The 21,873-nt window shown below is 36.7% G+C and overlaps 1 protein-coding gene across 12 annotated transcripts in view; it reads left to right on the forward strand.

Moving 5' to 3' along the window:
* The window catches only part of RAF1 (Raf-1 proto-oncogene, serine/threonine kinase), an 80,732-nt gene that overhangs the window by 33,103 nt on the left and 25,756 nt on the right, over positions 1-21,873 (forward strand). For 5 of the 12 annotated variants that reach the window (XM_068907421.1, XM_068907427.1, XM_068907420.1 and 2 more), the window contains exons 2-6: positions 6,802-6,857; positions 17,424-17,639; positions 18,515-18,627; positions 19,718-19,820; positions 21,495-21,652. In XM_068907421.1, the coding sequence (XP_068763522.1) occupies positions 17,433-17,639; positions 18,515-18,627; positions 19,718-19,820; positions 21,495-21,652 (581 nt within the window). In that variant the 5' untranslated portion in view covers positions 6,802-6,857; positions 17,424-17,432. Of the gene's footprint in view, positions 1-6,801; positions 6,858-12,241; positions 12,412-13,234; positions 13,402-17,423; positions 17,640-18,514; positions 18,628-19,717; positions 19,821-21,494; positions 21,653-21,873 lie in introns of all 12 variants that reach the window. The other 7 variants (XM_068907423.1, XM_068907428.1, XM_068907425.1 and 4 more) reach the window with 2 other exon arrangements.

The following is a 21,873-nucleotide window of genomic DNA, read 5'->3' on the forward strand; positions in this document are numbered from 1 at the left end:
TCTGGTCTTCCTTAAAAGAAAGTGTTTTGGACAAAGTTCTATGAACAGTTAATTTTCAATGTTCTCTTGGCTCCTGCATACACTATCTCTTTGTAAATAACAGATTTGCTTTGAAAAGCAGCTGGTGCACGTTTACTCTTCTAGTGACTTGAATATTGTGTTTGTACTATAAATGTCATCTATTTCACACAAAGATGATTTTATTGCAGCAGTGCACACTGACCTTTTACAGTTTAATAGAATATGGTCGTCTTGTGTACTGAAATGCTGCAATGCATACGGTAGATGAGGATAAACAAAGCACTGTTCTGAAGTAATTTGTAAACGAGTAAAGCATGTTCATGGTGGACTTCGGAGGTCAGAATTATAACAGATATTAAACAGAACGTTTATTTAAGTGGGTATTTTTTTCAGGGCTTTCAGTGACATAGTCAATGTAGTTGAATTTTATTTTTTTTCCAGAGGTTTTTGCTTCCTTGTGGGGAATGACGTAAGGTTAAGATTATAATGTAGAAAAACTTTGGATTCCTATAGAACAATGCAATGGCAAATTCAGGTCACTGGATTTGCTTGCAGTTGCAGGTGTGTCTGTGTTCTGCCATTTCTCCTATGCGTATTCTAAATGAATCCTGTGCACATGCATAAATGAAGTAGAGCTAAATCACAACTGATTGATTTTAACTTCAGACAAAAGAATTTTTGAATTGCCTTTCAAGCAATGTGTGAATGTGGTGAGTGTGCAAGTGATCCTGCCTTGTTTTCTTTGCACTCATCTGAAAACCCTGAAAATGGGACCCGTACCTCCAGGTCTTCTGACATAGACCCTTTGTTGTTCTCAGTTGCATTGCTCTGCAGAATGGCTTTTATGTGGTGTGTTGCGGCACTCTGCAGATGCTGGGTTGCGTACTGTAGTGCTGCCTATTTTCTCTGACTATCATGTTACATTGCTTCATTTCAGATTTCAGCTTACGCTGCATGCTTGCTATTGGTTTTACCCTAAAATATTTCATTTCTGACAAACAGCTGACAAAAGGTGTTAATTAATACTGCATTCCAACTGAAATACGTAGTATTGGTTAAGAGCAGTTGGGACATCTTGTATATTTTTAGTTCACAAACTAGAGGGAGGTTGCTTCACTAACTTGCAGCTGGGTGTGGCATGGGGTTAACCATGTTAATTAAAGCTGGCTCAGAGGTTTAGACTTTAAAAAATGGCTCTGAGCCCCCATTATATTCTTTTGTTACATAAATTTTTTCACTAGAGAACAAGCTGTAGTTCTGAAAATGAGTCTTGTAGGAACACCTTCTAGTTGGAGAGACTGGCAAGAGTGAGATACAAGGTAGTGTGCTCTGCTAGAAGAAATAAGTTTTCTATTACCTTTGTACCTTTTCTAAGGCTACCAATTGAAGTCTATATTGGAAAACTTCAATATATGACTAAGCTGCCTTTTTATTTTTCTGTATTTTTTTTCTTTTATTTTGCTAGTTATATGCTTTTAGTGAATGTCTCTGTCACATCTATCAACAATTTGACATTCTTTTGCATATTCTGCTTTGTTTTATTTTCAGTCCTTTAAAAAGGTGCATGTTATGTTTGCTCAAAGTCTGGTCACACCTTCAACAATCTCTAGAAGGGTCTTTTCGGTCTACCAGAGTACCACAAAAGGCACTGCTCTCTCTCCACTTCTCTCTTCCTACCCCTGCCATGATGAAGCATGTTTCCTTTCACCATCACCCCCCTTCCCTCAAAATGCTGTGATTGCTTGAGGGACAAATGGATGATCAGCCTTCTTCCTTTCTTCCAAAACGTTCTCTGTTTAGAAGAAGCCCTTATACTCTTACGCTTTGCGTAAGAGTTTCTTGGTGAAGCTGAAGGAGGAAGCATGGTGAAAAAGGTGAAAATATACATACTCCTTTTCAGTTGCCTGGGATTGTTACAGAAATTACCTGTGGAGGAACACAGAGGGATAGTTCTGCGAAGTAATAGAACAAATGTAGGGAAGATCATTAGAATTTAAGCTTCAGTGGTGGCAGTATTTCTGGGAAGAAAAAATACTAGTTAATAATTTTTTTTTTTTTTATTCCTAATGTATTGCTCCAAAGACGCTAGTTAGATTATTCCCAAATGATTTTCATAGGAAATAAAATATCTTTATAACTTGTAAAAGAAAAAAGTCAAAAGGTAGATTTTAATTTCACCAGAACTCGAGGGGAAAGAGGCTGTTGCATCTAAACTAGCTTCCAGTTGAAAAGGTGTATTTTGATAACACAGTAACAATTTAATTTTGTTGGGCTTTTGTCTTTGTTCTAAGATTTTTTTTTTTAACGTTTGACTGAAAGTTGATCACATTTGTGACAGAGGCTGTAGCTCCAGCTTCAAATTCTGTAAAAAATTCCTTAGAATTCCAGAGTTTAGCGTTCACCTTGTAATTGTCAGTTCCAATATTATTGTCAGCTGAGTATTTTCCTTTTTTTTTTAATAATCTCTGGTAGAATTCGAATTTCTTCAGGTCTAGTCTACTCCAGAAGCCCACTAAGATAACTGTTTTTTTTTTTTTTTAATCACTTCTTTATTTGTGCACCTTTCTTGTTGTAGTTTTACAGATTTTTGTAGAACCTGTATCGTAAAACACGCATACAGATTAAGCACGTCAAATGTGTCTGAACTTTCTTCCGAACTTGCTTCAGAGCTATGTAAATGTTTTTATATATACTTACAATACTGGGCCATTGCGTGCAAATAAGAAATATTTTTCCTTGTGGCAGAACTTTCAAACTTAAGCAGTTTTAATACATTGACGTTCATTCTCTTTTTCTCAGAACGAGGAAAAAAATGTAACATCACTTAGCTTGCACAAATATATTTTTTATATATTTCTTTCCCTACCTGTGCCAACCACCCTCCACCTTCCCCCTAATAAAGTTTTGAAAGCTATTTCAGATCAATACCAATATGTAGGCACCAACAGACAGAAATCTGTTTGTGGTGGATAAGGAGGATACTGGTTTCCCTTGTACCTAATTAGAAAGCTGAACAATTTCAATCATCTGTAGGTCAAGCTATTGACTAAAAGAGCATGAATTTCTTCTAACAAAGCAGCATTTCTGCTTGATCACTGGTCTTAAGAGTTTTAACAGTTCATATTGTGATTGACGTTATCTTTATATGGAAACATTGGGGGAGGGAAGCCTCACAATCAGATGTGATGGAATGGCTGTTCCAGGGTAGGTGGAATAGAGAGGGTGCAAGTGCAAAATGTGGCCAAAACAGGGGTCTACAGATGGCATGTGTGCAGCTTTGGGGAGAATTTAGCAAACAAGGTAGCTTCGAGAGTGTGTTGCAGCCAAAAGAAACAAGAAAGTGTACAACCCTCTAAATTTATGCTGACATTTAACAAAAAATAAACCCTATTATGAATTACATCATTCATTTGTGTTAAATGCTTTAGAAGTGAGTATGAAGCTTACACCAGCAATAATAGCATGCTGAAACAAAGTGTTCATATCAGAATGATACAGTGGATAGATTTCAGCTGAAAGTGAGTTCCAGAGCTTACTCCTATATTTCTCCAACCTTTTAAGTTGCCTGTGCAACTTGCTCATTGGCAAGTCAAGAGGTTATAAAAAGAGAGCCAGCTGATGTTGCAATCTAAGCAGTGGCCATATAGTGGAAAGACTCTACTTTGGCATGTTCACTAGTGCTATTTTTGCCTATTCCAGTAAGATCTGCCCTTGTGATGTTAAATTACAAGATAGTACCTGGAATTATTTTGTTCTTCAGAAGTGCTGTATGCTTTGAAGAAAACTTTCAGTGAAACTATCAAACAGATTGGGACCAAAAATATCTTATACCTGAAAATATTTTTCCTTCTGTCGCTGTAAATAGAGTTACTATTGTAGCTGTAACATTTTTCTCACTTTGCTTGCATATTTTTTGCCTGGCAGAGTTTTTTCCAGTTTTGGTTTCCTTCCTACAGTGAGTGTTTTTTCTGTCAATCTCTCTTATGAAGACTTAGCAGGGAGAATACTATTAGGAGTTTAAATAGGCAATTTTAAAGACAACGAATTAACAGTATAGCACCGGAATAAGTGTAGTACTGTTTTTTGCTGTTGTTTGTTTTTAACTTCTGAAAAAAAACCTAAGTGGTGTCAATTTAATTTTAAGATGATCATTCCTTCATGCACTACAAAATGAATTTTGCACTGCTTCTGGGAATATATTTTCAGCACTGCCCGTGATAGTGCCATAGCAACCAAACTTAACAGTATTGCAAACTGGAGGATATGGCAAGAATGCCTAATGCTATGGTTGTAGAAGTATCACATACGCAGATGTATGACCATATGAATCATAGTCCTGAAATGTCTAACTTCTATGATTACCTAATCTTAAATAAACAACGTTGTCTAAATGTGTTTAGTAGAACTATCAGCATCTAGTTCAGAAATTAATTGGTAGCACTGGAAGACAAACCTTTGACTTTGCTTGTTTCACACTGTTGTTCAGGCTATTTATGGAATTAGGTGTGTATTTGTAGCAGACTTCTTAGCTAGAGTTCTTAGAATTCAAAAGCAACTACTTGACACTGAAATATGGTCAGCGATGGACTTGCATGCAAGTCAGTAGTTCGTTACTACCCTTACAGAACACCTGCTTCCCTTGTACCTTTTCTCGGACTGTGGAGCATCTCAGGTGGAAATCCTGCAAGTAGGCACACTTCCGACACTATGAGCGGTTTTCTTCTCCCTTAGCTTTGCCATTGTCTTAGTTAAACAAAAGCTTTGCCATTGTCTTGGTTAAACAATTCTGCTTCTCAGATTTAATTGAATCTCACATCTGCAATAACAGCTGGTATTTTTGTCACCTCACTTGCTTCTTAAACTCTCCATGTTGCCAATTCGGTTAGCAAACATTCATACCGATTTTTCCTTTCTGTGTAATCTGTCAAGAAAGCTGACAAAACACATAATTTTTACCTCCTTACAGCTATTCTCACAGGCCGAAGTGTTGCACCTACTTTGTAACTTACCACACTTGTTTTATGATATCCTTTCTCTCCTTGATTTGTGTGTGTGTGTGTGCACGCGCGTGTTTCTTCGGCCAGTTTTCCACCACAAATGTTTTAGCTTTTCAGTCTAGAAACTCTATTTCTCCCCATCAGTTTTTTCTCTCTCCTCTCTTTCATTGGAGGTCATTTGCCATACTGACTGCATTAATTCTGTCTGGGTTTCTCCCAGACCGTTTTCGGTTTGGCTTTCATCAATTTTTTTCCTGCAGGAACTGGTCTTTCCAAATCTGACCTCCTACCTAAATTTGAGGATCATAACTATATCCTCGTTCTTATCAGTTTGCTAGTTGTCAACATTACCAAGTCTGTGTTGGTTGCTTTGATGTCGTCTTCTGGTTCTTTACTTATTCTTAGGGTTTTTTGAGCTTCCCTATTTTCCTCTGCTTCTAGCTCTTACGTGCTCTCTGGTCATGGTACTTTCTAGGTAATCTGTAAGCCTTTTTTCTAGGTAATCTGTAAACAAATTCAACAAGTCATTCTGTGTAGGTTATTTTCTAAATATGTTATATAAATATTTACAAATATATAAAAATATATTTATAAATATAAAAATATAAATAAATGCAAATATATAAATATTTTACAATATTCTATATAAGTAATTTCTAACTATCCTAAATACGTCTTTATCACTGACTAACCTTCATATGTTAGAACTAAAGATCTCAGTTTTTTCTTTGGTGTGCAAAAAACAGCATTCCTTCCTTTCTCCTCAGTCTTCCTGCTTATGTTTTTCTGTGATGGAAACTATTTTTGCAATATTTTGTATGTTGCATTCAGAAACGCTTGTTGCAGAGAATGTATGGTCCAGGCTGCAGGTGGGTATTAGTTTTAAAATAACCAAGTAGCTCAAGGTAAAGATCCAAAAGCATTCTTCTGGTTTATTTTTTTTTTTTTTGTGAGTTCGCTATTTTGGGTAAAGTCATTGCAGTTTTATTTTTCTGTCTGTCATACTGAGGAGAGAGGATACTTCCAACCAAAAATGAGCTATCATTATAAGGTCTCTTGTTGAAATACTTTCTTTTTCTGTGCTTTTTCTTGCACTGCATCTCTGCCTTCTCTGGTTTTCTTTGCATGGGTTTGTTTTGGGAGCTGCTAATCAAGCTGGGAACTGTGGGGTAAGAAAGCGTTTTTGCAGTTGCTTTCTAGTGAATATTTTTGCAGCTTTAATTCATGCTTCTTTAACTGATCTGAGCTTCATATTTTTTAATTAAGACATCTTCAGATTCCTGAGGAATTATTCCTGTTACAGGTAAAGCTTATATATAAGATGTAGATGGCCTTTAGAGGTATAGCTTGTTACTTTTTTAAGTCTAGGACTTGTGACACAATTTGTGAGCCAGAAAGGTGGTTGGCATGTGCCTAACCTTAAGTATGTGAGTGATGTCTAAGAACAAAGCATTCAAACTGTGCTTAATTTTTACTTTACTCGAATTTTAGCTGCACAAGCTTCTTATGTTTTTTCCTGAATAAGAATGAGATTGTTGAGTTGGGATAACATTTGGTTGTCTTGGTTGTCATGCAGTACGGTCTTACAAAGTGCATCTCATTACGCTGGTGTTTTGCTTAAAATGATGAAAGGCCAAAGAATAGAAAGAAGATGAGTTAACTCTGACATTGATGTAATGCATAAAATAATTTGTTGATTATTAATTTGGTGTCTTGTGCATGTATGTAAATTCTGTGCCTATTAAAATTGTAAATATCTTCTATTTTTTTTTGTATTCCACAGATGATGTACTTCATCCGTTTGTCATAGGACTTCAGTCACTCAAAGGAAAACTAAAGGTATAAGTAACTTCTAACTTCCCTCGTTCCCTTCCCCTCTACCCTGCCCCATCCTTTCTTCTGAGGTCCTTAGGTCTTCCCTGGGGGAAGGGAAGTTTATCACAATTAAATGCAGTGTTTCTGTTCTGTTCCTCGACTACTAATGAAATCTGCTTCTTTTTTTTTTTTTTTTTTTGAAAAATTTCACAAAACTGGTATGATGCCTACAGTTGTTTCAGTATTTGCTTTATCAAAAGTGTATATTTACCTTAAATTCTTACTTTAATCAATCTCCCTGGATATTTACTTTGTGGAGGGAAAGGCCTTCCTCAGTTAAGATGTTTAGACCTTGATATTTGCCTGTCTTCTCCAAAGAGTATTTGCCTTTCCACGCAGCTACAGATCTGTTGTGAATAATCCAGACCTAATGTAAATCTTAGCTGCAGCATTATCTTACAAGTGGTGGTTGATTTTTCTGAAGTTATGCCTCTGTAACAAAAATTGTGTTGTGAGGACTTGCTCTTCTAAAAAGAATTTGAAATAAGTCACTGCAAACTCATTTATGGAGTTAGTGCTTTGTTAGAAAAATAAATTAAAAAAACCCACCCAAACCAGAACTATAATTGGTGGAAATATTTAGTAAGGTACTGTAAGAGAGAGTTTGTTTTCTAGGACAAAGAGACTTAAACTGGAAAATAATTTCTCTTTGCAGGCGGTCGAGGCAATAAGTGCTTTATATAGGATAAGTAGTTTTGCTTTTGTACAATCTGTAACTTCTAATTAAATACAGTCTATATTTGCTACTTTATGTAGGCTTCTCTGCAAATACCTGTGCATGGGAAACAATGAAATAGTTAGAGCTGTCCAGTTAGTTTGTAACTAAAATACTCAAGTGTGACCTTGTTAGATTTGGTTCATATTGCAGAAACTTACCTTGAGCTATTTTTAGGTGCGTTTATTAGCTATAAAGTATAATGGGAGATCATTTCTTCTATTTTGTAAAATAAACTCTCAGAAAAATACCTTCAAGACCCCTTCCAATCCTTTCTCAATGCTGTTACTTTTTTTTTTCCCCTCCCTCTTTCCTCTCCCTCTTGGATCCTGCCATTGCCCGCATCACCAGAATCTTAGAACTGCAGTATTGACTTCCCTGTCGCGCTGCTGGTTCTTGAACAGTGCCCAAATTTAATAAACTTAATTGATTAGTTTACAGCTGCTTTCAGTGACTACAGAGAACACTAAACTCTCAATTAGTTGGATTGCTACATCCTGCTGTAACTGTACAGATATAAGCTAGCATTGTTTGGTAGTTTATAAGAATATTTTAGCAGTAGTTGTAGTGAGTTTAAACTGTACAGTTAGCTTGCCTAACTAGCACCTTCCTAGTAGTTACTTGATTAACCTATTCTCAGTATGTAGTGTGTTGTGGTTCCCCCCCCCCAGCAAAGCTGAGACTGATTTAAAGCCTGGTATGTGGTGGTGTCCTCAGTGTTGTTTAATTTATTGTGTGCAGCTGAGGGAGGACAGAACCAGTATTTCTTTGTGCTGAGATTCTCAGTTACTTTTGTCCAATATTTGAGAACTTGAGTGGGAAGGGCATTTGGTGGACTGCTGACGCTTGAGTAACTTTTTTATTCTTGCTGTAAAGTGAATGAGTTCCAGGCAATTCTAAACACAGTTTGGGGCTTTCATATGTGCTTGAAACGATTCAAGCATGTGCAAGTTCAGAATGCAAATAGGCATATGTCTGAAAATGTATGTACAGTTAATAAAGACTTGTGGAAGGAAAAAATAATTATTGTCCCAAGTCTGTGTTGCTTGTGTAATGCAAATACAGGTGTAATCTCATAGACTCGCTTCTGCAATGCAAGGCCCTTCTCTGAAAATCTATCAGCTCTTCTGAAACTTTCTCTGGAGGTCTTGGTTGTGAAGAAGTTAATGTTATTGTCAGGTTCAGGCTTCTTCTTTCTTCACAAGTGTTGTATAATGTGGTTTTGATACAATCAGATGTAATAAAACAGTTTTCACGATGCTTTTTATTTCTGGTAATGCATTTGAATTTGATAAATTAAAAACAAATTAGAAAGTCTTAGAAATTACTTCAGCTTTGAGTCTTCATAATGTTAGCACACCTTAAAATATTGAGAGAGCACCTCTCAATTATTTATCAAATTTGATTAAGAGATAAATAATACAGATTATTTATCTGTATCATTTATCTGTATTATCTGTTGCTGAATCATTTTAGAAACCTATGCAATACTAGAGAATAAGCATTTAAAAAAGCTTGGAAGTTTTACTCTGTGCCATACGGTTCTTCTGGCACTTCATTAGCAAACCTCATACAAAACGTAAAGAGTGCGAAGATTTGTGTACCTGCCTAAACCCGTCTTGTCCTTTCATAGCTGTTCTAGTAGCAATTTTGGGGTTTTTTTTGTGAATATGTATAAATTCAGCTGTAGTACTTAACTAACATTTTAAAATGTTCTGATGGAGTGTTTGGAAAATCTTGCTGCATTTTTCTTCTTACCTGGGTTTGTTTTTCTTTTTTGCTTTGGGAAAGGGAAGGGTTTGGATTCTGTATCCTCTTTTAAGATACCAGGATACCAAGATAACTGGATTCCTTTTTTTTTTTTTTTTTTTCTAGAACTCCAGTCTCACCGCTGCTGTATATTAGCTGTAACTGATGCTTTCTTTCTTTAATCACACTTTCAGATGTTCAAAATACTATTTAAAAGCTTTTAGGGTTCAGAGTCACTTTTTCTGTATTTCTCAGAAAAAAATAACTTAGAACTATAGGACTATGAAGTTGGAGTAGCGTGAATTGGTTTATGCTTACTTACAAAAGTTTTTAATCTTAAACTTAGCTTAACGCTTTTTTTTATGTTTTTAAAATGAACAAAAGATTAAATACTGAAAGTGTGTCAGACTGAAAGTTGGGTTCCTGCCACCCTACTTACTTTTAACACTGCTGGTAGAAGGCACAGGGACCAATTAATGGAAAAATAAATTGTGAATTAAACATTCTTCACCCCCACTGCCCTGAGTACCTTAAAGTTACAGTAGCAACATAATGGCTGAAATAGTGACTAAGACAGAAATGGTTCAGAGAAATAAGACAAAAAGGTGAGGGGAGATATGTACAAGATCAAAAGAACACAGGCAGAAAGTATGTATGGTATCCTTCCTTATTCCTTTCCAACAAAAAGGAGATAACTTAAGCAAATATCAACTTTCTGGCTAATAGTGTTGATATAGTCAGGACTGCACCCTTAGCCCTGAGGAAATTGTAGTTAGCAATAATGAAAAGCTATTGATGATATTATATGAATTTGCCTCTTTTTTCCCCCCAGTTAGGTGTTTTTTGGGGGGGGGGGGCGAGGGGAAGGTTTGACATGAATTCCTTTAAATGAAGGAAACTAGAAGAAAAAAATCCAACCTTGTAGGTGTATGAGAGAGATGCTTGGTTGTTAGACTAATACTAACTCGTGCCCTGCGTTTATGTTTACGTGGATCATGGCTTACATTATTAGTATAGGAATGGGTCCATATTTATCTTATACTGCTATGTAAAGTTGTATGTAACCTACTTTTAAAAAAAACCTGCCACATATCACAGTAGATATGTCTGCTGTGTTCCCTTGGGTCCCAGACAACTGCTTACCCATGTAATGTTAAATTGGTTGAAAATTACTATATGAGAGAGGAGCTGAGAAAGACCACAGTTAAATATATTAGTGATTTTTTTTTTTTTTTGCCTCAGAGTTGAAAGCTTTTCTTATAGAAAACTTTTAAAGATCACATCTCCTAACAAAAGTGTTCATTTTGGTTGGATGGATTCCGTGTTCACTTTTTGCATTGTTTTGCCTTTGTTTATATATCTGATTAAACAAGAATGTGACGGTTCATCCAGGTGAAAATGGCAAGTAGCATGTCGGGAGGGGGAACTGTATTTACATTTATGTAATAGCTTTTGGTTATTCAGAAATAACAGTAGGGGCAAGACACCTAAATTTTATACTCTGAAGGGGTTTTGGCTTTGTATACTATGAACTTTCAGACTTCTTCATTACCAGTTTCTGCACTCCTCAGGGTGATAGATTAAATTTTTTAACAGTTCAGCCTGAACATTTGGTTTTTGTTAGTCAGGGAGAATATAAAGCAACCTAAAGTATCTTCTGTTTTTGCTTCATCCTTGGTAATACATTGGATTTTTGTTTTGACTTTCTACAAATGGAATGCAGTTAGCTATTGATTTCTTTAATTTTCCTAATTACAGAGTATCTTTCCATTCATGCTGTTCTCCCAGCGTGTTTACTTTATGCAGCTAGATTCTTCAGCTAGGTCTTCAGTTTCTAATAAGTTTAATTAAGATTAACCAAAAACTATAGAAAGTTTGATTCAAGATACTGTGCTACTTGGGGGAAGGCCGGAAGTACATGTTTCTTACGTTGCTATGTTAATTTTATTTAGCACTGTCTTTTACTGTAATTATTTATTAAAAAGTAAGATGGTGTTATAAATGTGAATTTCACAGTAATTAAACCACAGTTTCTTGCTCAATGTTGATTGTGTTTGTATTGAGAGTAAGTTTGTATTGAGTGTAAGTTTTCTAATGGCATCATGGAGTATGTTGGCAGAGCTTAGATAATAACAGATTTCGTGCTCTGCAATGTCTACTTTAATGAATAAAAAGAAATGAAAATCCTGAGTGCATTACACTTTGGAGTCTCTATCATCAGGTGGATAGGTTTTTCACCTCACCTGGCTTTGGAGTGAAGTCTTGGGATTATTTAGTGAATTATCTGCTCTGGAAATTTGTTAAGTGCGCACGTTGCATGGCCATCTTGTGCATCCGGTTTTAATGCCTGTACAAATGGCTAACTATCATAATCTGTAATCTGTCCACAAAGTATTGGTTACAAGTGCAATCTTAGACACAGTATGCAGTGTACTTGCGGAAGGTGGAGGAATGAAGAGTATGAGATTTTTCTGTTCAATTTGAGTTGTTTAAAGTGAGGAAAATGATAACTGAACCTAGAAGGGGCGAGGTGTGCTCATACTTTTTCTTTTTTTTTTTTTCCCCCTCATTATTTTCTCCTATGATATTCTTTGAATGCTGTTTTTCAGTTGTAGATGGGCTATTTCTAGTACTTCTTATGGAAGTTAGAAGTTGTGTGAAGAAAAATTTAAAAACAAAAGACATGCAGAAACATTCAGCTGACAATGAATTATTTGAAGGCTGTAAAAAAACGTAATGATTTTGTTTCAGAAACATGTTTGTAACTCATATAAAGGAAGAAAAACTACTTACTCTGCAATAGATGTAAACTAAGTACTTTATACTTACGAAGGCATCATTGTAAAATCTTTCCTCCTTTATTTTAAATGAAATTTCTCTTTAGAACATATCAGACATCTTTTCACTGGAGTGAATTGTTTTGGATCTTGAGAGAGTTGGAGAAAATGAATTTAGTTTCAGTAAAAATGGCTTTCATCAAATACTGGTTGGAGCAAAAGACCCAAAACGAATAAACAAATCAATGCTAGGGCGCAGGTTACAGGACACTGAAAGGTAAGCTGTACTGTGCACATGTCTTATGTGTTAAGGTGACCAGAAATGCAACTAACCCGTGTCCTGTGAAATAGTTTGTCTGTTGTCTTTTGCTGTTGTGTTTGCTTCTGTGTTCAGTGTACCAAATAGAAATTGTTTGTATATGTATAATATTATGTTGTGTAATTATATATATTTTTCATCAATTCAAAGCTTGTTAAGCGACTGCCAGGCTCTCTCATTCTCTTACCTGATGTTTATGTATGCAACGAGCTGTTTGACTTCAAAGTGGATGTTTGTGTGTGTGTACACATATATATATTTATATAATATATATATATTCTTTTTCAAACTAACTGTCTTTACACTAGAAGGCAGTGGAAAGGCATAAGCTACTCATAAATTACTTCTTAGTAGCACAGCTTTTATGACTGTCCCTGCTCCTCAATAATAATTGATAACTTAGAATAAGAACAGTGATCATGTCCAGGAAGCAAAGATGTCTAGTGGCTGCCATGCATGTTATCAGACTCGAAGCATTCTTGGCTAGGCTCCTCTTGGCTTGAGTGAAGAGGTATTGCGGGGGACCTGGACCGTCCTGTCATCCAGCAGCATGAGGGGTCCCTCTGACTAGTTTAAAAAAAAAAAAAAAAAGTCATCAGCAAGATGATCAGTTACTGCTCTTTCTTCCACGTGACACCCCTTACCTACTGCATGCCCTTGTACCAGTGGTTACCAAGGAGGAGTTTAGCAGCCTTTCATCACAGATTACCTGTCTCTGTCTAGGACACTGCAGATATCCTGTAACCTTCCCTTTCTTTTTTTCCTCCCCCTCTGCCTTCAGGCCCACTGCAGGTCTTTGTCCTCCCCAGGCCAGATCTGAGCCAGGCTCTCCTTTTCTCCTGTCAATGATTACTCCTCCGTGGAGCGCACAGGTAGACTTCAGCTTAGACAGGAAGAAGAGCTAAGGATGGCATATCTTAAATAGCAGGGAATACTTTACCTGCTGAGGTAAGGAAGCAGAAACTTTCGTTTTCTTGAACTCTCAACATCCGTAAGAGAATCCAAGCTGCCAGGGACACAGTCGTGGACTACAGCCAAAAAGATGGCTGGTGAATAACTGCAGCTGCTTATTCTGAATGCCAGCCTGCAGAGGAGTGTTTAGACTTCTGTTGAATATGCTGCGTTTCCTTGAGCAAAGCACGCGCTTGAGGCAAAGAGCCTAGGAAAGAAAAGAATGTGAATGTATAATCAAAGATATTTGTATTGTACAGAGGGCTGATGGCAGTTGCTGTCTTTACCTTTTTGAGCTTGAGTTGTACAAATAGTTATAAAAACTGTTTCTATGACCTCCTCTGAGTAGGCTCTCTTCTGTAGTATGTAGCAGGCCTTTCGTATTTGGAAGGCAGAGTAGGGAAGTACCTTTTTATTGTATGAAACTTAGCCTTTGTCAAATTGCAAGTTGAATTTTTTGCCACTTCCTGTTTTTTCTTGAATTCTTCAGGAAACGTTGGCAGCCTGTCAAAATACTAAACAGAAAAACTGTTTTGTTAGATTGTTGTCAGCGTGCTTCAACAGTGGCAGCAAGGAGCTTTTCGTGCTTGCCCTGTTATTCCTTATCTCACCTTACTCGGTAGAGCGATCTAGTCGAGCTCTTCCCTTCTTGTTTCGTCTCATACGGTACCTAGAAGGGTGAAATAGTCCCCCAAAGTTGGGAAGTTAAGAGGTGGAAAGAGAACAAGTTGAGAGAACAAGATTAGATTTCATCTAATCCCCTTATCTAACAATTTATCTAACAATTTATCTCTACTCTGTTTTATTGTTGCTCTTAATTAGTTAGTCTTGTGGCTGTCCATATACATAATATGGTTGTTGCTACTGTACATAACTTTTTTCACCTTTCTGATTTGTAACAGTAGGAAGTTACTTGTGAGTTGCTGGAATATTGCACTTCTAGTTGCTTGTGCGTGTTAAACTCCATCGCATTTCTCAATTTTTATATCCCATCTCCCTTCTTTTTCCACAACTTTCCTGCGTCCTCCCGTTCTTCGTTCCCTTTTTACATCAGATGTCTTATGTGCTGTAGGTTTAAAAAAAAAGAAAAAAAAAAAAGCACGTAGCTCCTATTAGATTTTAATTTTGTTCTAAATGTTATTGACTTTTTTTAATATTTATAAATCTTTGAACAATTGAACCTGCACAACTGGAGTTGATGCAGGAATGAGAATGAGTGGCAAGAAGAAGGGAGAGGATGTGTGTATTATTGTATCCATTGTCAGTGAAAGAAAGATTCATAAAGTGACCAGGAACTGGTGAGATCCAAGCAGAGAATATGGGAGCCCCTTGTGTGGAGTGGAGGCATGTAGTTTAAGTGTGTGTTGAGAAAAGTGACCCTAGCCTGTGGGTTGCATAATACAGCAAGTTTCATAGGGGAGCAGGCAGTCAAATGTGCAGAGGTCTTTGAAATACAAGGGAGCATAAGGCTCATGGAGACTGGTAAACAAGACACAAATGTATAAAATGGCTGTGCTATAGGCACAGAAAAACAAGAGCTTTTATTTATCCAGGTGAAGTGATACTCAAGTGTCAGTTTCCGTACAAAGAACACAAAGGAAGAACTTTTTTTGTGTAGTTTGTAGAGTGAGGCCTTTCACAATCACAAAGCTTTTGGACCGTTCCACCAAGAGATTAAGCAGAGAACTAGGCAGGGCCATCTGATTTGGGTTGAGACCAGTTCATTAGTAATTTATGATGCAGTTCTCAAACAGGTTAGACTGAGTGAAGTTAGCTCTGCTTGCAGCCTTGCCCCTTCTCAGCTGCACAAGCAGAACAAATGCTCGCCTGATCCTTTGGTGAGCCAGTTCAGGCATTTAGATGGTAGAAAGCAGTTAGCTTTTTATTGAATTCGTTTCTTACTAACTTAGATTAATTCAGTTTGTCCTAGAGCTGCAACTTCAAAGAGTGGGCCACTGTTGCAGTACCGATAGCGTAGAATCGCTACTGCTCTTTCTGGAACTCTTTTAGATCGTTCATCTAATTATCGCTGCTGCTTAGTTTATGTAATGCAGTCATCTGGCATTTTGTGGCTATGGACTGTAACGTTTTAAGAAATACCAAGGGGAGGTGACAAAAGGTTAAGAATCTAGTATAAAAATGTGCTTTTTTTTAGAGCTTATAAAGACATCCTGTATATACAGTTTCTTAACCGGGGGGGGGGGGGGGGGGGGGAATTACTTCTAGGCCAGAAAGTGGCATCAGAAGTAGACTAACTCATTATGATGTTTCTTTCTGTGTGGTGGTGTTTCACTTAAATCTGAAACAGAAACTTAACAGAATTCCTCCCATGAAGATTTTTAGCAGTATTACATGCAGCAGATTTGTTTCTTAAGTTAAGAGGGGTATAATGTGAGGTAGAGGGTTAGTGAGGAGGAGAGGATGGATTTTATTCTTGCTTCTGCTACAAAGTTTGTGAGCAATAGGTAGGCACTTCATATGAGTCAAACCTTTTTCATTAAGGTTACTGGTTATATATTTCTTTTCTACACGTGTAGCAGTGCTGAGTACTTATGAATCTAGCTGAAGCTTGTGGGAGTTGTGCTTTAGTGAAGCGCGCTGAAAAGTTTTATCCTTTAGTGCATCCCAAATTGGATATTTAACATTAGTGAAGCTATTTTCCTTGAATTCCACCTCTTTAGCTTTTCAATTGTAACAAGAGATATCCTCCTTTCTGACATAAGATTGTGAGGATTTGGGGATGGAGGAGCCCTCAGTTGTTACTGGTTTCAGGGGAATTGTATTGGTTTGTCCTGTACCATAAAGACTAAACTAAGATTGTCTAGAAGACCTTTATTTTGGCATTTCCTAACTAATTTGTTTTTTTGACTTTGCAGCCTTAATATGATTCTTTTTCTCTTTCATAGAGATGATCAGATGGTGGGATAGATGGTGTGCACAACTTCTGACGATTGATTCATCATTAATCTACTAACATGACAAAAGTGCACTTGCACTGAGTAGTTATGAACGTAAATTTCTCAGATTTTTATGGAGGGATGCAGTTTCATGGGGAAATAAACTGCCATACTTCTATTTTACCTTCTCCCCCCCCTCCCCCCTTTCTTTTTGAAAGCTTAGTAATGAATCTGGCGCCTTGGAAATTTAGCAAAAAATACGTTTCAGAGTTCAAAACTGTTTCAGATTTTGCTTCTGTTTAGTTTTGAGTAAGATGCATGTAGTATAATTTGGATTTAAAACTGCATTGTAATTGTAATAGCTGGGAAAAAATGTGTTGGTATCTTGCACCTGAGTGTGCAAAAGTAGTACTATGTGCTGATTTAGAGGTACACAGGGGTTTGTGCATGTCTGCATTTGGAGGAAAGGTTTAAGGTGCAATGCAGCTGACTATATACTATGTGGTTTTTTTTTTTTAAATTTTTTATATAATTTGTTTGCTGTTTTACAGTATGTACCTTGCGACACTATTAAAACATACTGTTAGTATAGAACAAAATTCAGAATTAAACTTGATATTCGTATTTAAAAAATAATCACTGGTAAAATAGAATCTCTTCAATACTTTTTATTGAAAATTTCAATTGGGCCTCTCCTTTTTTAAAAATGTAGTCCATGACTTCCAGGCCATATCTAGCTTACAGGACAATTCTCTTGGCTTGCAGCTAGCATCTAGCTACCTTCTTGAAGGCTCCTCAGGCATGGATTACCTAAATTAAGATGATGGTAAGGTGCTCCTCTGACACCACAGAAGCAGTCAAAGTAGAATTACGCGAACATTGTTGCTGACCTGTGCATGTACGGAAAGTCAAATGCTTTCAAGACTAAGGCTAATGATGCAGATGTGGGTGAACTGTGTATGTGCAGGTTGATCATGTCACAGGGCAGAAGGCAGTGCACAGTTTTCAGATGCTTTCAAAAGAGGCTGTGAGATCTGCTCTGCTAGGAAGAGTGAGTACCACTTCTTTATAGCTGAGGATATTACAGTTTTCCTCTACTCTCCTAATTTTGTTGTTTCTTAGACTGCATCAATGGAGCACATTCAGGGAGCCTGGAAGACTATCAGCAATGGTTTTGGACTCAAGGATTCTGTCTTTGATGGCCCAAACTGTATTTCACCTACTATTGTCCAGCAGTTTGGTTATCAACGCCGAGCATCTGATGATGGCAAAATATCAGATACTTCCAAAACTAGTAATACTATTCGCGTTTTCTTGCCCAACAAGCAACGCACAGTGGTAAGTCTACGTTACCTGTATGTAAGAAATCCATTGCTAATGCTGCGAATGTATCCGTCAGTGAAAATGCCAAACTTCACGAAAAGGTCTTTTTGTGATCAGATAAACTGTCATCAGTTTGTTAATGCTAGAGGATGTATTTTTAAAAGCAGAATTTCTGTATTTTGAAAGACTGTATTTCTCTACTTCGGTGCTGTAGTTTATCAATATACATGAACAGGATATGTTCCTCACATTTTTAGTATTAAAAGACAGTAGCTGACTGATCTAAAGGATGATGCCAATGTGACGTAAAAGACAGGATGATTTATATCACCATTTTCCTCACTTGGATACCCACAGCGAAGTATGGTAGTTAAAAGCTAAACTGAAATTTCTCAGGGGGTGACGCTGCTATGAGTATTTTTTGGAGCTGAGCTTACTAATAGCATCTTAAATCTTAGTAAGGTTCCCAGAAATCAAAGGTTTTTCTTTCCCTTAAGGAAGTTCCATTTGCCTGCATTTTTATTTCTTTTATAGGCTACCTGCATGTGTGAGTGCCATATAAAATTGTTTCACAGAAATTTAGCAAATTGTAGAAAAAACCTTAAAGTTCTGAAATGGCTTCAAATCTTCCTTTTATAAGTCTAGAGTAGTTATGTGTAGAGCAGAGAATATGCCTGTCTGACAGGTTGGCTTTAAGTGCAGTGAATTAAACTGTGTAGGCACAGCAGTCTGTCGTTACGTAATGCAGGGTAATTTTTATTTATTTATTTACACTTATGCAGTTTTACTGGAACTTCTAAAGAAAAAGAGAAAAATTTGACTTATTTCCTAAAAAGCTTAATCTAATTCTGCCATCACTCATCACAACTCTCCCCCCGCTTTTATCACAGGTAAATGTGCGAAATGGGATGACCCTACATGATTGTCTTATGAAGGCGCTTAAAGTAAGAGGTCTGCAGCCAGAATGCTGTGCAGTTTTTCGACTTCTTACTGAACCGAAAGGGTAAGGGTCTATAATGTTATGTAAGAAACTTTTAACTAGAGGATTTAAAAATCGTGTTTGTAGAATAGCAGCAGTAATGCTTTCTTCCCCTCTTCTGCTAGCTTCTTTTAAGAGTGCAATTTAGTTGTGAAAACCTCTTTATTGCTTTCCTAGTTCCTCTAAGGGGCAACTCCTTAAGCTTCCTGGAGTAATACAAAAATTTAATTTTAGTTTCACTTCAATGCTAAAACAATTATTGAAAATGTTCAGAATTGATGGGGAAACTCAAGTGCTTTTACCGTCTTAGAGGTTTTTTTTTCTTTTTGTCATACTCTAGATCAAATAGTATGGTATGTGTTCATATCTGAGCTGCAATTTTCTTCTGTGTTTGTAGTTTGTAAACGTCAGCGTTAGTGATTCTTGGCCAACCTGAAGATCTCCTCTCTCTGTTCAGTTTTAAGGGTCTACAGCCCTCTAGAACTTTTCAATGTTTGGATTTAAATCTCACCTCAGATATTCCTTATTTTTTGTAGGACCGGGGATGCTGCTATTAAATACCAAATGATTCTTTTACAAGCTGAGGGAGTGAAGGTATCTCATGGTGTTAATACATTTAACTTCACACCTCAAAAGCCTTGGGCTTAATGCTCTTTTACCCCTCAGTCATGAGACAGTCATTTGTGGGTTTACATTTCTGTGTAATTGAGCCCGTTTGGAGGTCCCAAATAACTTCAGTGCTGAAGCACATAATATGGATTTCACGTAACTTAGTCTGCCATTCATAACTTATTATTTGTGTTTGAAAGGTATTTCTGTGACTCTGCCATAGCTTCTAGATGCCTTTTCTTATTTCAAATAATCAATGTACAGGACTTGTGTGTTCAAACCAACAACAAAAAACTAGTTGAATTGCTGTGGCTTCAAAATTGGTAGTTGCTTACAAGTTTTTGTTAAAAGTTGCTGAAATACAGTTCGTCGTAAGAGATTAGCCCCACTTCTTTTGTATTTATTTTCAGTTTACTCAAAGCGCACAAAATCCATATTATTAATTAGACTAAACTTTTTTTCCATCTCCTAAGTAATTTTGCCCTCCTGACTTACTTTCTTACAGTAAAAAAGTGCGCTTGGATTGGAATACAGATGCTGCGTCCTTGATTGGAGAGGAGCTGCAAGTGGACTTCCTTGATCACGTTCCACTCACTACACACAATTTTGTAAGCTTTTTCTCTTCTGGACTTTAATATTAATTGTGTGTGTTGAACCAGATATTCACTCAAAGAATGCTTTAGGCATTAGGTGCCTTTTGGCTTTCTAAACATAGGGGGAATTCCAGAAGTGATGATGTGATTCCTTTTCCCCTACCCCCCATGGCTAAATACCAGTTGACAATGAAATGCCAGAATGTTATTTACAGTTAGTGTTTCCTCGGTGTCAGAAACCTTAAAAGTTCGCATGATGCATATTCATCAAAGTTCTGATGTTTACCATTCTTGTTACATGGGTTAATGTGAATGTGTATGTTTCTGTAACAGTTGTATTTGGATATCATGCTTTAAAGTTCAGAATTGGGAGATAACTTGCGTTTTAAGTCTCTGATTCATAAGTAAATAAATGCTGAATAAGCTTGGTAGCCTTGCGGAGCTTTAGGCAATTGTACTAAATGTACAGGGGCGCTGTTAGTTCTACAAGGTCATGATGTTGCTTTGTGAGCTAATGCTGTCTTGTAATTTGACCAAGTGTTTTTCTTTGGTGATGAGAAGCTTGTTTCTTCTCAGCAATGTATTGTTTGCTCAGCGTAGAGAAGGCTAATAAATACTTCTAGCCCTGTTTTGTGTGACTTTTTAGTCTATGTAAAAGAGGAAGAGCAACATAAACATAGGTGGAAGATGAGAACAATTGTAAGAATTCCTATTATTTTTATAAATTTATTCTTTTTTTTTAATGAAGAGATAATGACCAACTCCGGCAGTTTCACCTTGGGCTATTTCATTCTTCCTACAAGGGAACTCCATTCCTGTGTTGTAGCCCGTTTGTTGTGTCGACCCAGAAATACACTGTGACAAGACTAAAGTATAATTACTTAGTATTATTTAGAAAAATTAGAAATGATTTATATAAAACCTGAAGTAGCTTTGCTTCTGCTCTGCAGTTTTAGAAAATTACAACTATATTTGTCTGCAACTGGTCACCAAAAAAGCAATATTGCTCTCGACATCTGGAGGAGGCTCAAGTTTGGAACTCTGGAGGAGGGAACACTTTGATTGAGATATATATATATATATATATATATATATATATATCAATGTGTGTGTGTGTATATATATATATATATATGTAAAAATTTTAATTTTGGAAGCTTTGGAAAAAAAATATCAGATGTCATTTAAAAGTAGTAGTATTTCCTTAAACGGTTTTACTTGCTAAGGAATTTTTCTATTTTTCTTGTGCAGAGGGTATTGATCACACATAAACTCACAGAAAACATTTGATTAATAGAAAATGAGGTGGTTCATATGATCTGACCTTCTTTCAGATTTATTTAAAAAACAAAAACAAAAAAACCCACCCTCTTCTTGCTTCCCCCCGCCCAAACTCGCTCACCTCACTAGGCACAAGATGGTGGAATGCACTTTAGATTTTTTGTTAAATGATCAGGTGAACAGTGCCTTAAATATTTGTAATCTTTTCGGGTTTCCAGCTTACCTGGAAATATATGCAAGAATACTCTGTGTGGCTTTAAGTTACGTCTTGGGGCACTGATAACTTTTACTTGGTATGTAACTATTTATGTCGAGCTTTAAAGATGTTCATTTCAGCTAATTAAGAGAGCTAGTAGCTTGAATTAATTGTTTAATGTGGGGGTTTTTTTTGTTTTTTTTTTTTTTAAGGCTCGGAAGACATTTCTGAAACTTGCATTTTGTGACATCTGCCAGAAGTTCCTGCTAAATGGGTTTCGGTGTCAAACATGCGGTTATAAATTCCACGAACATTGCAGCACTAAAGTTCCGACCATGTGTGTCGACTGGAGCAATATCAGGCAACTCTTGTAAGGACAATTCCTTTTTAGTATCGATACTAATTCTCCATGACAGAAGAGCATCAATTTTTTATCTCTAATCAGAGATGAATTTGGATTGTTGGGAAGTGTAATCACTTTCATCAATACAAAGAACTTCATGAAACAGCCAGCAATGACTGTCTGTGCCCAGATAAAGAAGGCCATTTACATTACGTGCTTTTTGTTCTTGCTGTAAACTTAATACTCTG

The sequence above is a fragment of the Struthio camelus genome, chromosome 14 (assembly GCF_040807025.1).
Source record: "Struthio camelus isolate bStrCam1 chromosome 14, bStrCam1.hap1, whole genome shotgun sequence".
In the NCBI taxonomy this organism is placed as follows: domain Eukaryota; kingdom Metazoa; phylum Chordata; class Aves; order Struthioniformes; family Struthionidae; genus Struthio; species Struthio camelus.